The sequence below is a fragment of the Nyctibius grandis genome, chromosome 2, assembly GCF_013368605.1.
Source record: "Nyctibius grandis isolate bNycGra1 chromosome 2, bNycGra1.pri, whole genome shotgun sequence".
NCBI classification, from domain to species: Eukaryota; Metazoa; Chordata; class Aves; order Nyctibiiformes; family Nyctibiidae; genus Nyctibius; species Nyctibius grandis.
This window is the reverse complement of record NC_090659.1, coordinates 26709015-26725185: the sequence shown is the minus strand read 5'-3', so window position 1 is coordinate 26725185 and position 16171 is coordinate 26709015. Positions and strand designations below refer to the sequence as shown.

The 16171-nt window shown below is 43.8% G+C and overlaps 1 protein-coding gene across 1 annotated transcript in view; it reads left to right on the top strand.

The window, feature by feature from the left end:
- Window positions 1–15909, top strand: part of LOC137674559 (amine oxidase [flavin-containing] A-like) — a 44974-nt gene extending 29065 nt beyond the window's left edge. The window contains exons 6-15 of the mRNA XM_068420019.1: window positions 2869–3010; window positions 4822–4971; window positions 6290–6449; window positions 7739–7835; window positions 9410–9463; window positions 10374–10431; window positions 10863–10960; window positions 12425–12536; window positions 14014–14076; window positions 14550–15909. Of these exons, the coding sequence (XP_068276120.1) occupies window positions 2869–3010; window positions 4822–4971; window positions 6290–6449; window positions 7739–7835; window positions 9410–9463; window positions 10374–10431; window positions 10863–10960; window positions 12425–12536; window positions 14014–14076; window positions 14550–14705 (1090 nt within the window). The 3' untranslated portion in view covers window positions 14706–15909. The remainder of the gene's footprint in view (window positions 1–2868; window positions 3011–4821; window positions 4972–6289; window positions 6450–7738; window positions 7836–9409; window positions 9464–10373; window positions 10432–10862; window positions 10961–12424; window positions 12537–14013; window positions 14077–14549) is intronic.
- The last annotated feature ends 262 nt before the right edge of the window (window positions 15910–16171 follow it).

Genomic DNA, 16171 nt, shown 5'->3' with positions numbered 1-16171 from the left:
TTTGCCCTTTCACTCTGACTGTGGTTTAGCACTGTGCCTGCAGCTTCCTGGCCAAAAATTCCCATTTGAAATTATTTGGCTGGCTTAAATCTTACTCCAGCTCCGCGTGATGCGAGGTACAGTCATTTGGACTTTCTCTTGCTCTCTGTGGCACTGTAGTATTATTTACAATTAATGTTATGAGCCATTTGCCTGCAAACTCGGTTACTTTGAACTGCCCTTTCTGTTGCAAGTGCACTGGCTCTTCTTCTTCTAGTTTTTCCTGTTCCACTTAGGCAGGGAGCCAGTGGAGTATAAGCAGAACTGGGTTTATAGTGATCTCTCCTGTAACACGCTTCTCTGCAAGACTGCTTCTACTGCCAGTGGTTTTGTGGCAGTTCAGTTTTAATGGATGTGCTCAACTGAAACACGTGCAAAAACTCAGTAAAATGCCATTTTAGATCTTCAAGCCAAGCCAGATTTTTCTACACATAGTTAAAAACTGTAGTTTTTAACTATGTGTAGAAAAAAGCTCTTCCGCAGCATTTTCTACATGACTTGGGTCAAGATTATAAAAGATTTGTTTGTCATGTGTCACAGATCAGCATCTGCTGATCCTGAGGAGACTCTTTGCATTTCTCAGGCCTGAACCTGCTACAACTGTTTAGTGTCTTGGTGCTTTCAGGACTGTTGCAGAGGGTTCTTGCATCCAGGATGTTTTTGTATCCTGGCTAATGAAACAGAAGTCTGGACTTCATACCCAGGGAATTGAGGTTATAAAAGTTTGTAAGTTACATATTTTAGCCCAGATAACTTGCAAAGTTCCTTCCTTTAGCAGATGGTTATAAATTCATGTTGTTTTATGAAACTTCATCCAAGTCAAAGATCTTTCACCTTCTTTGCAAAATTATCTCAACTCTCTTAGCAATCTTAGCCACAAATGAAAGAAATATGAATAGCCAAGTCCTCATTTCCTGCTGCTATAACTCTTATTTATGTTGAGTCCCTCTGCACACGGCACATGCAGGACAATCGGGGCATCGGGGCCAGCCAACATGGATTCAGGAAGGGCAGGTCCTGCTTGACCAACCTGATCTCCTTCTATGTCAAAGTGACCCGCTTAGTAGATGAGGGCAGGGCTGTGGACATAGTCTATCTAGACTTCAGTAAGGCATTCGACACTGTCTCCCACAGCATCCTCCAGACAAACTGGCTGCCCGGGGCTTGGATGGGTGGACTCTTCAGTGGGTTAAAAACTGGCTGGATGGCCAAGCCCAGAGAGTGGTGGTGAATGGGGCAAAGTCCAACAGGCAGCCAGTCACTAGCGGTGTTCCCCAGGGCTCAGTTCTGGGGCCGGTGCTGTTCAATATCTTTATAGATGATCTAGACGTAGGGATTGAGTGCACCCTCAGTAAATTTGCAGATGACACCAAGCTGGGTGGGAGTGTCGATCTGCAGGAGGGTAGGAAGGCCCTACAGAGGGATCTGGACAGGTTAGATAGGTGGGCCGAGACCAACGGCATGAGGTTCAACAAAAACAAGCGCTGGGTCTTACACTTTGGCCACAACAACCCCATGCAACCCCCAGTGGTACAGGCTGGGGGAAGAGTGGTTAGAAAGCGGCCTGGCGGAAGGAGACTTGGGGGTGCTGATCGACAGCCAGCTAAACATGAGCCAGCAGTGTGCCCAGGTGGCCAAGAAGGCCAATGGCATCCTGGCCTCTATTAAGATTAGTGTAGCCAGTCGGTCTAGGGAAGTGATCGTCCCTCTGTACTCGTCACTGGTGAGGCTGCACCTTGAATACTGTGTCCAGTTCTGGGCCCCGCGCTTCAAGAAAGACGTTGAGGTGTTGGAGCAAGTCCAGAGGAGGGCGACCAAACTGGTGAAGGGTCTGGAGGGTCTGACCTATGAGGAACGGCTGAGGGAGCTGGGGTTGTTTAGCCTGGAGAAGAGGAGGCTCAGAGGTGACCTTATTGCAGTCTACAACTACCTGAAGGGAGGTTGTAGTGAAGTGGGAGTCGGCCTTTTCTCCCAGGCAACTAGCGATAGGACAAGAGGACACAGCCTCAAGCTTCACCAGGGGAGGTTCAGATTGGACATTAGGAAGTATTTCTTCTCAGAAAGGATCATTAGACATTGGAACGGGCTGCCCAGGGAGGTGGTGGAGTCACCATCTCTGGATGTGTTTAAGAAAAGACTGGACATGGCACTTAGTGCCATGGTCTAGTTGACATGGTGGTGTCAGGGCAATGGTTGGACTTGATAATCCCAGAGGTCTCTTCCAACCTGATTGACTCTGTGATTCTGTGATTCTGAGAGGACTTATTATGTTAGATAGCTGACCCTCTCCTTATATTTATGGCAATGATTGCCAGTTTGGTTTCTCTGGGTTATCTCATGTCTGATTCTTGGTTTCACAAAAGGTCTGTGCAGCAGTATTACATGGGAGATGGGGAATGTCTTGGCCATGTGGCTAGTTGAGTCCCTTAGGACCCATCAGACCTTGGGAATGATGTGCCTGATGTGCTCCCCGTGGAGGAGAAATGCAGAAGAATTTCACTAGCTGTTTATCAAGTGCATTCTCCTGTTGAGAAAAATATTTGTTCTGATGAAAGGAATAGCAGCTGGGAAACTCTTTAAACAAATAACTAAGGTGAAATCAGTGGAATTTCAAACTGAATGGGTAAATGCTTTGGGAGAGAGGGAGGTGCTGATATAAACCCATTGAAACAGTCTCACTACAGGCTGAAAAATGAGATAGATATAAATAATCTTGGCTTTTCTGATTTTGGAAAAGCAACCCTTATCGAGAATAACAAAGAAAACCCTGAAAGCAGTCAGGAAGTCGCATTTATTCACTGCCTGTTTCTACTCCTGTGTCTCATGCAGAGCTGCTAAAGAATTTGCCACCTTCTTTGTGAATGTCAACGTCACGTCTGAGCCTCATGAAGTCTCTGCTCTCTGGTTCCTGTGGTACGTGAGGCAGTGTGGGGGCACAGCCAGGATTTTCTCTATCTCCAATGGGGGCCAGGTACAAAATGTCTCATATTCTTCCTCCTCTTTTGAAACCATAAAGAGCAAGTGGAGTGTTGTAGCTGTCAAAGCTCTGCAATTAATGAAAAGAGGATGAAACACCAAGTTCATGTGGCACTGGAGAAGTTATGTTCTCATGGGGTGGAACAGCCCTCTCAGCTAGCTCTGTACAATGAGGAATTTTATTAGCTAGGCTTTGGAATTAATTGGGACAATTTAACTGATGATTGTTTTTTCCTGCGTCCACTTCAGCACAGTCCTTTTGTTGCTGTTTTGATGCTTTTTGCCAGTTTGTTTTCTGTGCGTTAGTTAGCACATTTGAATGTTTTCAAGATTTCAAAGCAAGTGTACTTCAGAGTGAAATACGGTTTTTTGGTGTTGAAGCCTCTAATGGCTAGAGTTGGAAGTAGAGAGCAAAAGGCCCTTCCTTCTTGGGACTGCTCGCATGGCAGCATGTTTTATGAGCTACTTCAGACTGTTTCTTGCCTTGGCTGTGGCAGATGCCTGGTTGCCTGCAGAAGATCATGGTTTTCATGTGATTACTCTGGATGAAGTTTCAGAAAAGGGGAGAGGCGGCTGTCAAAGTAATTTTGATGTGGTATGTCGGCACCCTTTACTAGCCTCCTACCTCAGTTAACGCAGCCTCAGAAAGCACGAACAGCATTTCAGACTTAAGCTACCAAAAGCAAAAGTGGAGACTGTACCACACCCTTCCAAGTGTGCTGGGATGGGGAGACATTAAGAGAGGTTGCCTGGAGAGATGCGAAGTCTCCATCAACATCTGTCCATTGGGATAAGAATGGACAATCATGTGTCAGGAAGGGTGTAAGTAGAGCTAATGCTGCCTTGAGGTAGGAGCAAGACCCAAGAGCCTTCCTCCTCAGGAGCCCCTCAGCCCCATTTGCTGTCCCACGTCAGCAACTGCTAGACGTTGCAAGAATTAAAAATAAAATTAATCCCAAGATACTCATAGCTAAACAAGACACGTGGAGATGGGAAGGATCGCCTAGGAAGAACACTTCCTTTTCTTTGTGCCTTGTCTTGGTTTCTACCATCCTTCCCTCTCCCCTCACCCCAATCAAACTCAGCTGAGCATAAACACTAAGGGTTTCTGCTTTAACAGCAATGATGAGTCTTATAAAACTTCTTCAGGCATCCATTTCAGTCTTTCAGCACAAGACTTTGTTAATCCTTTCCTCCCTGCCAGTACCAGCATGTAAAAGTGAGCTCCTTGATGTAATGCTGGTGGCTGGTAGATAAAAGAGGGTTAGTGCTTCCCCTGAGCCTCTGCACAGACGTCGCAAGGAAATATGTGTAACAGATTGTGCTTTTTTCCAGACCGCAATGTCTTTGTGTCTTCCCAGAGACAGATAAAGCTCATTGCATGCTGCACTCGAGGCCAGACCCAGTTAAATATCTGTCTTGCTTCTGGCTTTCAGTGTAGAGATACAAGTTGGTGTTATACGTGAGGGTTTTGGTAGCACAGTGATGGGTAAAATACTCAAAACCTCTTTTTAATGAAGTGATATGTTTATAGTAGCTACAATACCTGTATTATATTTGTTTGTTCTCTAAGTCTTTAAGCCAGCTAATTGAGGAAGCCATTGCAAAACTGGTTTAGGTAGCAATCCCCACTGAGGCTCAGGTTTATGCCTTCACTTTTCTGAAAGTCTGGGCCTCTTTACACACCCTTAGGACTTGCATATTTGGCCTGGAGTTTCTTGATTACGAGCAGAAGTCATATTCAATGTCGTTGTCAATAACGCTGGTGATTTTTTGTTTGTGTTTCTTTTCTGTTTGTTTTTTTAGGAGAGGAAGTTTAAAGGGGGTTCTGGTCAGATATCGGAGAAAATAATGGAACGCCTCAAAGGCAGAGTTAAACTAGAGCAACCTGTGGTCCGTATTGATCAGACAGGTGATAATGTCATTGTGGAGACTCTAAACCATGAGATATATGAGGTAATTTGATCAGAATAAAAGTAGAGCGTGCACTTAGTGGGGGAGTACATCTGCTGTAGCTCTTAGCCAGATGTAATCAGGAAGTACCCATTTGTGTGTGTCTATTTGTCAAGACTACCCCGATGCTCTGTGAAACCTGCTTTACGGATTTATTTATGACTGGGTCTCTTCTTGGTGTTCTGCTAGTTAGCTTCTGTTATTACTCCGCCTTTTCTGCCTTAATTTTTACTGTGATTATATATTTTTACATTTTAGTTCTGCGTTGAGACCATGTCAAAGAAAGGAAAAATAATGTTCCTGTTCGTATCTAAGTTTGTGGTTTGCAGAACAAAAAAAAAGACGACATTTCAAATGCCTTTAGTAGGATTTTACCTCTGTGCAGTGGCACTGTGAAATGCTCCATCAGTACGTGATTACCCACAGTGGCACCCACAGGGCGGCAGCTCCCTTCTGCACGGAGAGCCCAGCCTGCCACAGGGGTTTGTGCAGGACCGTCACAGTCTGCAAGACCCCTGTCTCACCGGTGGCAGTGTTTGGGGGATATTTAGAGAAAGCTAGCAGAAAGGCAAGGGGCAGTTTGGCAGAGAAGCCGGTCTAAGGGTGTCCTGGAGGAGGGACTCTGTCCCTCTCCCAGGGATTTTTAAACCCTGGAGTTAAACCACTAGCTTCTCCCTCCATGCTGGCTGAGCAGCAGCCAAGTCAGAGGAGACAGGCTTCCTGCACTCAGCGGCTTCACCAGCATGAGAGCGCCTGAGAGCAGCAGCATCTGTTGTGATATAGTGTCACCCCAAGCCCCGAAGCAGAGCATCCTTCATTGCTCCAGTCAGACACAGGACCTGCGAGAGGGAGGGAGTGTGTTCAGGAAAGCTGAAATCACCATCAGTGTTGCTTTTCCTGAAGTAGTATCCTGTGAACATGCACAAAAGTGATTATTTTTTTTTTTACCAGTTTGTAATTTGGACAAACGTGGGTCATATTTTCCTGGGGATGATAAAAGGCAGTTTTACCTATGCCATAAGATCTATCTTGTCCCATTTCCCCACCTGTCTCCAGCCAAGTTTCAACTCTGGTCCTTCAGTATCCGGAAAGCTGTCAAGAATCATCTAACCACAAAACAACGTGTTTTTCCCAGCTCCTTTTCCTGAAATGGCAGAATTGTTTTGTTCACCTGGAAATATCTGTGTGGGAAAGCCAAGTAGCAAAGCCAGGTGTGAGAAAGCTGTTAACAACTAATAAGAGCGTCTTTCAAACGTATCCTGTGGGGTGAGCTCAGTGAGAGGCAGTGCCTTGTCTGTACTGACTGTGTTTTATGTTTCAGGGCAAGTATGTGATCAGTGCTATCCCTCCGATCCTGACAATGAAGATTCATTACAAACCAGAACTGCCACCAAAGAGAAACCAGTTAATTCAGCGTTTGCCTATGGGGTGTGTCATAAAATGCATGGTGTACTACAAGGAAGCCTTCTGGGAGAGGAAGGGTATGTGGGGAAAGTGAAGGACTTGGGAGCCCCATGCTACGCAAATTTTGAAGCTCTCCTGTCTTTCAAGGAATAAATCCAAGGGGGGGTTAAATGTGCAAAACCCCCAAACCAAACACACATAAAAGTGAAAGGTAAAGCTCCTTAGAAAGGAGAGGTCTTCCTCCAAGCTTGAGCACACACCTTGTCCCAAATATGTGTCCAGACCCAAATAGGATCCTGAATCTCATTGTTGCTAGCTGAGGAGGGAGGACTGAGAGAACAAGCAAGATTTCCCTGGGAAGCATTGCTGAAACCTGCACAGAAGCAGTGACCCTGCAGTAGCCGATCCCTGCTTCTCCCTGCCGGGGACAGAGTTAGGGCAGCCAAAGAGAATTTACAGCAGATGACAAGGAGAGCTTAAGGTGTAAGCAAGACCTTTCCTTGTTTTTAATCCTCTGTTCTACAGACTTGTTATCTCAGAGGACTGGAAAAAGTAGGTTAGCTTTTTGTTTAACTCAAGACATTTTTTCCATGTGCTGCAACGTCATGTGTTTCGCAGCTTTAACTGATACTATTTCCAGAAGTATTTGTATGAACAGATTAGTTTCCACTTCCTATGTTACAATACTGAGAATTGTACTGGGCGAGAATGTTTCTTAATCAAAATAATATAATTTTGCATGTTTCAGAGCATAAACCAGCCATTGGGATTAGAAAGACATGTAGGCAGGTTTATACACTATTATCTATATGGGATTTTTTGCATGTTCACCTGAAACATGTACTGATGTGACACTAGATTAGACGGCCCGTGTTTCTGCTGCATTACTGTTACGGGACACCATTCCTGACAGTCTTATCGTCAGCAAAATCAATACAGGGTGTAAATTTGAGGCCGCAGTGACCAGATGTAATTACACTGGGTGTTGTTGCTGCTGTTGTTGTTTTGGACAAAGTTACTCATGGAATGAACAGTCATAGTTCTTGCTAGATCCGTTTATTTTTAATGTTTATTGCTCCCAATATAGAAAGACAAAGGGACTTGCAACAATCCACAGAAATTCCTTGCTAAGTAATAATGGAATTTAAATATGACTTTTTAAAGTCTGTGTACAAAATTTCCCAGAGTCAGAGGTCAGAGAGGAGAGAGACTTACAAAAACACTTCAGACATGTAGGTAGTATTGGTGATGAAGGAATTACTGTACAATTCCTTTTACGGATAATTTTCCTTGCTCATTGCTATCAGAAACAATGATCTTCAACAAATTTCTCTGACAATCATTTTGTTTTCTTTTCCCCCCTTAGGTTATTGCGGTTCCTTCATCATTGAGCATGAAGAGTCTCCAATTGGAATAACCATAGATGACACGAAACCTGATGGATCTTTCCCTGCCATTATGGGGTTAGAAGCTTCTAGCCCATACTTACAGATCTGTATTTCTTCTCATATGAAGGAGTGGGAGGAGAAGGAAGAGGGGAAATGGCCAGGTTACATCAGTGATGCCCACTCCCACAGTCTTCATAAATGGAAGAGAGCACTTCTGACAAGGCTCTTGTGCCTCTCTAGTCCATATAAGCTTTTAGGTGAAGCTTCTGCTACGAATAGCCTAATAAAAAGGAGATGGTTGGGAAGGAGTTGCTGAAGTCAACTGTAGTTCATTTTAAGCGTTCAGTTAATGTTTTTTTTTTTTTTCACGTGGAGTAGATTTAGAAATAAATCCCTTTCTTACCTAGCTTTGTGAGCCTGTATTCGGCTTATATTGGGCCTTGTATTTAGTGCCTGGGCCAAAATGAAAATGCCATTGTCCAAGAAATCCTCATTTGCCTCCTCTCCCCATTTTGCTGTGGCAAGAAAATGAATGTCAGATGGGGGTTGAGCAGGGCAGCAGCTGTGCAGTGAAGAAATACAGATTCTGAAGAAACTGCCAAGTAAAAAAGTTGTCGTTTGAACAAACAGATGGGAAAATATGTAACAGCACTGACTGGCTTTTAAAATAGGTTAAGCCAATATGAACAAACAATCCTTACAAATGTTTCCACTGTAATCTGAGGTGAGACTGCCAAAAAAAGGCCAATATAAATGTCAAGCAACTACTCCTTAAGTATCTGGCGAGCAAAGCTTGCCACTTCTACTGAACTGTATGTGTTTATGGGCATGTTCAAGGCTTAGAAACTTCCACGACCTGAGAGCAGTAAGCCTCCTCCAAACCCCATATGGCAAACGGTTTTCTGCTTTCTCCTTGTGGATTTATGCAACTTTCTAAAAGAGTGCAGGAACATACTTCATCCCCTGGGTATCTCCACTAAGGTCAGATGAACTAATCAGCAAATCTGTTTCCTTCAAGCCAAATAAATATTAATCCCAGTTCTTACTGGACTGGTCCATGACACTGTGCAGTGCTTGTCAGAGCAGCAAGCTCTCATGACTTATTAACACCAAACGACATGGGCAATGGTATGGCCAGCTGTCTGCGAGACTTCAAAAGCTCAAGAAAACTCAGGGTCTCAGTCCTTTTGGATAAGACCTAGGTATAAGAGGATAGGCAGTGCAAGCTAGTTTGCTGGACACTGTCGTCTCTCTGCCCACTTTGGGTATAACTTTGCTCTCCTGAGTCGGTGGGGATGGAGAGTTCATTCCCACAGAGCGAAATGAGGCCAGTGCTGGCAGCTTTGAAAACACACTTGTAATCTGCAACTTTCTCATCTGGTAGCTGCCAGGCAGTCCTCTGTGCCCGCCCCCTGGGAATGCATGCTCTCACTTTCAATTAACTCCACAGAGTACCCTGCACGGGCCTTTTCACCCGTCTGACGTGTAATTATTAAGTCATGAGGTATGATGAAAAAATGTCAAGCCCGTTACGTACCGGTAAAGTGCTTTGCCTGTCTTTTATTTTAGGGTCATTTCAAGCAAGAGCTTGCAAATCAGCTGAGGTGCTGATACTGCATGATATTTATATGCCATATTTTTCTTTTCAGTTTCATCCTTAGCAGAAAGGCGGTTAAACTGGCCCATCTCAGTAAGGAAGAGAGGTAAGAGTTCAGAAACTGTAAATATTTCAGAAATAAGTCAGTTCTCTGGGGTGCTTCCCCACCGGAATATGTGTGTGGATGTGTGTGTGCACATGCATGTATATACATGCTCAGTGCAGCTACCAATACTGGAAACTGGGGCAAAAATTGAGCTTTTAAGCATAAACAGGCCAAGACACTAATGCTAATATCCATCCAGTTATGGATATTTCTGAGTTTCCAATTCCTGCCCACTCTTCCATGTTACAACTTATCATCAACTCTGTTTCTATGTGAACTGAGAAGATTTTTTCAAAGACATTCCCAGACTGCATCCCCACTGAATGATGCTTCACCCCAGCGTTATAGGGAGCGCTGACATGCGTAAATTTGGGTGTTCTTCACGTTCAGACTGGGTGATAAAGTTTTTAAACCTCCGTGTTTACAACAGTATGGTTTCTCCATTAGTCTGTGAAATGAACAAACAGTACTTTCTAAATGTGATTTTTGATACACATGCAAGTGAAAGAGGAGTTCTACTTAGGAATGTGAGTAGTATTCTCCAGCTCATATTTTGTTCTCAGCCATGGTAAATCTGTAGGGATTTCATTGATTTATATTGCTTCTCTTCTGGTCTTACATCAGTGAACATGAGAATGAATTGGCTCTGCATCCTAAAATAACTGTACAAAGATTGATTTTTTTTTTTTTTAGAGCTCATTGCCAAAATCAGCCTTCGTTTCCCATTCCCTGGGTCCATTTTAAATGTCACATTTAGGCATCAGCATTTGAAATATGCATGTTAAGATAAGAACTTGAAATCAGACTTAAAGCCAAATTTCTTTCCAATGTGTTGCAATAAATGTTATTTTTTTAATAAGAAGAGCAATAGCTGAGAGGTTGTTTTCTACCTTTTTTTTTCTGACTCTAGGAAGAAGAAGATCTGTGAGGCATATGCCAAGGCAATGGGGATGGAAGAGGCTTTACATGTAAGAAATTAATGCCTGTTTTCACCTCTGTTGTATAGTAATGTTGTTCCTTTTTTCTGGAGGATAAAGCCAAAATTCCTGGTATCTAAAATGTGTACCTAAAATTGCATGTTGTGCCATACAATCTGTACTCCCAAGGGGAGGGCAGCGGCATCTAGTACAGGAAGAAAAGATCTGCCAGTCTCATACTTTACAAGAAAAGAGAAGGCAGTACATCGTTTCATTTGTCCTGTCATTTCCCCGTGGGAGGCTAGTGCTTCTGTAAAAGTGCAAAGATTTGTTTTGTGCAGAGGGATAGCATTAGCCAGATGACATGACACTCCTTTGACAGGTATCCTTAGCCTGCTTTTTCCCTCTTCAAAGGAAACTTCTTTTTTATTTCCAGTTTCTCTGCCACTGTTTCACTCTCTAATGTTTGCTAATACTTACAGCCTGTGCATTATGAAGAAAAGAACTGGAGCATGGAGCAATATTCAGGGGGTTGTTACACAGCCTACTTCCCACCAGGCATAATGTATTCTTACGGAAGGTAAACCAGAGAATGCTTTGCTTTTTAATTTACATTTCTTAGCTCATGTACAATGATATACCTTATGCAACAAACTTATGGCATATGTAGCATATTGGGGGAACTCCAGTCCTCTTTCTGCTCCCCTGCTTCCCAGCTAACAAGGATCTTGCTATTGACTTTAGTAAGAGCAGAGTTTCTCTTGTGACATTCAGGGAAACAAAGCACAGTCACAAAGGGGCCTGCTAGAGCCAGGAAACCTTTCCCCGCTAGGTTGCTTACAGTATTTGCCGCTATGCAGTATTTGCAATAGATCTTTTTAATACTTTCTAACACCTTGAGGGCACACATCTTAGACAGAGGAAGAGTCTCCACTGACTCTGTAGGTGGAGCATCAGGTTCTGGTGAAAACCACTGAGTCACATCATGAGAGGAAGACACAAAACCCTTACATGAAAACTTATTCTCTCCTCCCACCCAGCAAAGCCTCCCATGCCCTCTCCATGCAGAACTGCTGTATTCCTAAAGGAATGTGTTAGATAATACTGATTAATACTAGGTATGTCACTGAAAAGTGTGTGGAAGGCACAGTTTAGCATGTAATAGGAACAACTGGACAAATCTTGTATCCATAGCCAAAGACCAGACAAAACATGTAGCACATTGCAGCGTGAGCTCCTTAGTGTGTCCATCATGGAGTTACACCCTACCTCTGCCAAGATGTGTGTGGGAAGAAGTCATCTTGTGCACAGTCTCTTCTGTTGTAATTCATCTGAACACTTGGGTAGTGATGGGTGAGGCCTTTGACGTGGGGAAGCTGGTGTCAGGCAGACAGGGAAAACCTAATTGGAGAGATAGATGGGAGCCCTTAGAGCAAGCACATACCTCTATGGGAAAGGGAGCTCATTACCTATGGCTGGGTGACCGGGATGCTTGTGCAGCTTTGCATGGCTGAGGGGCTGGCTTATATGACTCTACGGGGCGAATGCAACCCTCTGAATGCTGAGGCCTTCAGCTGCCATCCGCTTTTCGCAGGCCTTGCAGCCAGGCAAGTCCAGCCTCCAAATAGAAGCTGTTATTAGTGGCCCGTCACTGCAAAAACATCATTCACATCCCATAGTAATGGCAGGATAACAACAAAGCTGCCATGCAGAAGACATAAATCTATCAGCTGCACTGCATTTCTGGAGGCTGTTAGGATTATCCCTTATCCCAGCACTAAAGTAAGGCTTGTATTATTTTGCACAGAAGCTGGGCACGCTGATTTATGCCTTAGATTTTCTCTCTCTGACATCTTGAGTTTTGTGTACAGGAGCAAGTAGGTGGTCCTGTGGGGACAGCTTATTGCACTGTGCTCCCCAGCCCAGGTCTGCAGGACTTCTGGAGAACTAAAGTTGAGTGCTCCATTGAAGCCCATAAATTGCTTTTAGAAGGATCATCACCTTCCTGTTACTTGTCATTTGACATTCTCCATTTGTTTTGAAGGATCGTTCGCCAGCGCGTTGACAGAATCTACTTTGCTGGCACAGAGACAGCTACCCAATGGAGCGGATACATGGAGGGGGCCGTACAGGCAGGAGAGAGAGCAGCCAGAGAGGTACAGACCATTGGTTTGCTTTCACCATCTCTATTAAAAGGTTAAGAAGGATTAAGTACAGCTTGGAGGGTCTGATTTCGTGCATCACACCCTGTAATTGTGCAGAGGCTCCTAGAATTGATGGGGAAGAATCACAGAAAAGGATGTGAACCAAAGCTTTTTTTTTTTTTTTTGAAACTTTACTTAGTTTATTATTGAATAAAATAAAGCCAAGAGTCTCACCCGAATCAGAACATTATGCAGTGTGGTGCTGCGCTGGAGACTTAAAACGAAGCTCATCCCATATACCTCATGTCTAGAAAAAAACCTCCAACCTGATGCTGCCCTTAGATATACTACCACAATATCTAACAAATTAATTACTGTATGTTTTACAAGTAATTTAAGTCATTACAAATGCTCACAGCTATTTCCTGTGCAGCAATCTGGAAATCTGAGCATTGTTCTCATTTTTGATCTGTCCCTTCTGCTTCTTGTTTTATGAGAGAGTATCGTTAGCTCGGCTTTATGAATTAGTAATGAGCGGCTCTGATAATGTCTAAATCTCCTCAGAACGACACGCATTGGGCTGGGTTCCCAGTCACAGTGGAATCCCTTTACGACAGTCTGGAGGGAGGGAAAAAAACATTAAAGAGTGTACATTACAGTTACAACTGCTGTACAACAGAGCCACGGAGCTGTTATTTAAGGGAAAATCATCGCTTTGTTTCCGTTTGACAGAACATCCTATTCGCCTTATAATCCTCATTACTTGCTCTGTTTCAAGTCACCTAATTTCTCTTTTTTCCACGCCTGTGAGCAGTAGTTACAAAGATGGTGAGCTGTCTCTTGTGGAGACATTCATTTGCCCCTGAGAACCTCCGTGATTGTTATAATCAGTTTACTCTGAAGAAAAATCCTCGATGAGCTTGGTACTGCCTGAATAGCCAAGAGATAACTTCATAATTATATGCTTTGAAAGCCCCAGAGTTGTATCTCTCCTCTTTCTAGTTTGTGACCCAAATAGCATCACTCCTAATAGGCTTTGAGTCCCAAGTGTGTGGTGGTAACCTCACCTTGCTGTTTCTCAAACTGTCATGTGAAAAAGCATTTTTACTTGTAGTCAGAAAAAAAATAAAATAAACATCTGAAGAAGCTGTAGTTGTGTGGATTTGAGTGATTCTGAGTGAAGTCCTACTTTTTACAAGTGACTCTCTGAAACTGTCCTTTTATCCTTAAAACACTGATCAGGCACACAACTGTTTGATGACCAGCTGTCATATATTTGCACAAACTACCAAAACTGCCTCCTCCTTCTCTCTCTGCTGATATAAACAGAGAAATCACTGTACATTTTCTGGTTCAAAGAACTTTCAGCTAGTCATAGTTATGCCTTTTATCAATGTAACCTTTCTCTGACTCGCTCTGCTTTTCCAAAACTGAAAGTAGTGTGGGTTCTAATTTTTTCTCACGTGGTACAAATAATTTTTTATTCTAGATATTGCACAGTATGGGGAGGATCTCGGAGAATGAAATTTGGATGCCAGAGCCAGAGTCGAAGGTAAGCCAGACTTTCTCGTTGTCACCCGGTCAGGCACACACTCCTCAGTCAGGCTGCGGTCCCTGCTTCGGCGAGGTTTTGGTTACCTCACATGGTGATGGTATTCTTTTTTTTTTGACTCATCTGAGAAATATTGTTACCCCTGTCTGAGGGGTGGATGACCAAGGGCCAGGGACAAGGATCTCGGAGCCTGGGGGACTGCAAAATGCAGGAAATCAGCCTAGTTCTGCCCAGTCCCAGGCCATGGTTTTAAGCCAGATATAACCTCCTTCCAGTCACAAGTAACTCCACCTTTGCTGTACCATGAACAATAGAAAATACGTGTTTCACAGCCCCGATCCACCGTCCCTCCCCGATCTGGTCCTCAGGAAAACCTGTGTTCTCTCCAGCCTAGTGGGGGATGTTTGCTGCCTCCCCGCTCATGCAGTGAGGGAGACCTGTGGTAGTACCATCTCATCTCCTCTCTCTCCCAGGATGTCCCAGCCCGACCATTCACCACCAGCTTCTGGGAGAGGAACCTGCCATCCGTGCCGGGACTGCTGTGCCTGCTTAGTTGTACTGTGTGTTTCACGTCTGTGGCTGCTGCGGGGCTGTTCGCCTATAAAAAGGGACAACTAATTCGAAACTAGTGTGGACCACACGTCCAGTGGAAGCTGCATACTCCGTCTTCTTCCCTTTTACCAGATGAGTGTTATTTTTGGAGAGAAGTGGCATGGACTGCTGGAAAGGGCAAAAGTCGTTCTCCTTGTGATTTTTCTTTTTAGTACCATAATTAATGCATCGAATCTACTGCAGTTGCTACCAGCTAATCAGAAATAAATCAACTGTGGGGGCATTTTTCAAATTCGCCTTTTCCTCGTCCATTTCTTTTCATTGGACATGATAATATCAATGGTGTATTCCTAATCAGGCAAGGCAAAATGCAGATCACACCTTTCCCAAGAGGCAGAGGCCTTGGAGAATGCATTCGTTTCCACTCACTGCTTTATTTTTTACCACATGAGATAATAAATGCCCTTATGTATTCACCTCGGTTAGCGGCTCAGAATATCTGAGGTTATTCCCATAACATCCCCGCTTCACAGAAGAGATTGTCATGCCAATCAGACGTGGAACTGCCAAATTAATTTTCAAATGCATTTGATTAATTATTAATCATTGCAATGTGAAACTTAACCATGAGCTGGATGAAAAGAGGTAATTAGCACAAAGCAACTCACTAAACGGTGAGAGAGGAAGTGCAAGTGAACTTTATTCTGCCTGCTACTGAGCAAACATCCATGCTTATCTGTTCTGCAGGGTGCCTGCATCGATGCAGCACAGCCACGGTGCAGCTCTTGGTTGCTTCCTGGCCCAAGGGCATCTGATCCAGCCCAGCCGTTCATTATTGGAGTGAAATGAGTCAGCAAAGTTAAAGCCCCTCCAACTTGCAGCAGGTGCTAGCTGTTATTTTCCAAATGGCAGCAGCTTCCTGGCTCCCTGTCAGTTCACTGCCCCTCGTTTTGGTCGTAATCTGTACCTCCTTCCTCCAATAAGGAGAAATATATTTGAGGCTGAATTACTGCCTTGTAAATTACAGTAAGTGGATGCATCTGTCTGTTCTGCTCTTATTATGTACATGACACACTTCAGTTAAACACTAAAGTGATTATTTTAAGTGTGGAATGTATGTTTCACAACGTACCATCATTATGTGGTCTTTTTGCCATGAAATGTGAGCATTGTATGCGTCCATGAACTCAACTGTCATTGAACACGGGTGAAACGTGCCTTTCAATAGTCCTGAAACCTTGATAAGAGGAGCTCTTCTATAAACTTTTCTTCAGATTCTTCCTTGCGTTGTTTTTTGTGAGTTTGTGGAAGGTGGTGTTTCTGTAGTGTGTTAAATCTCTAGGCACATCACATGCAGCATCCACCAAACCCTTGATCTGCTCAATATGATCCTTATGTATACGCCAACAGAAATACCCGCCTACCCAAGACGACTTTGCTCCTGGCCTCTGCTTCAACCACATTCGCAGGTCCTCTCACTTTTTTGTACAAAAGCCTTATAGACACCGTAAGTGCAGACCAATCTCAGCGTAGGTGCTGGTGG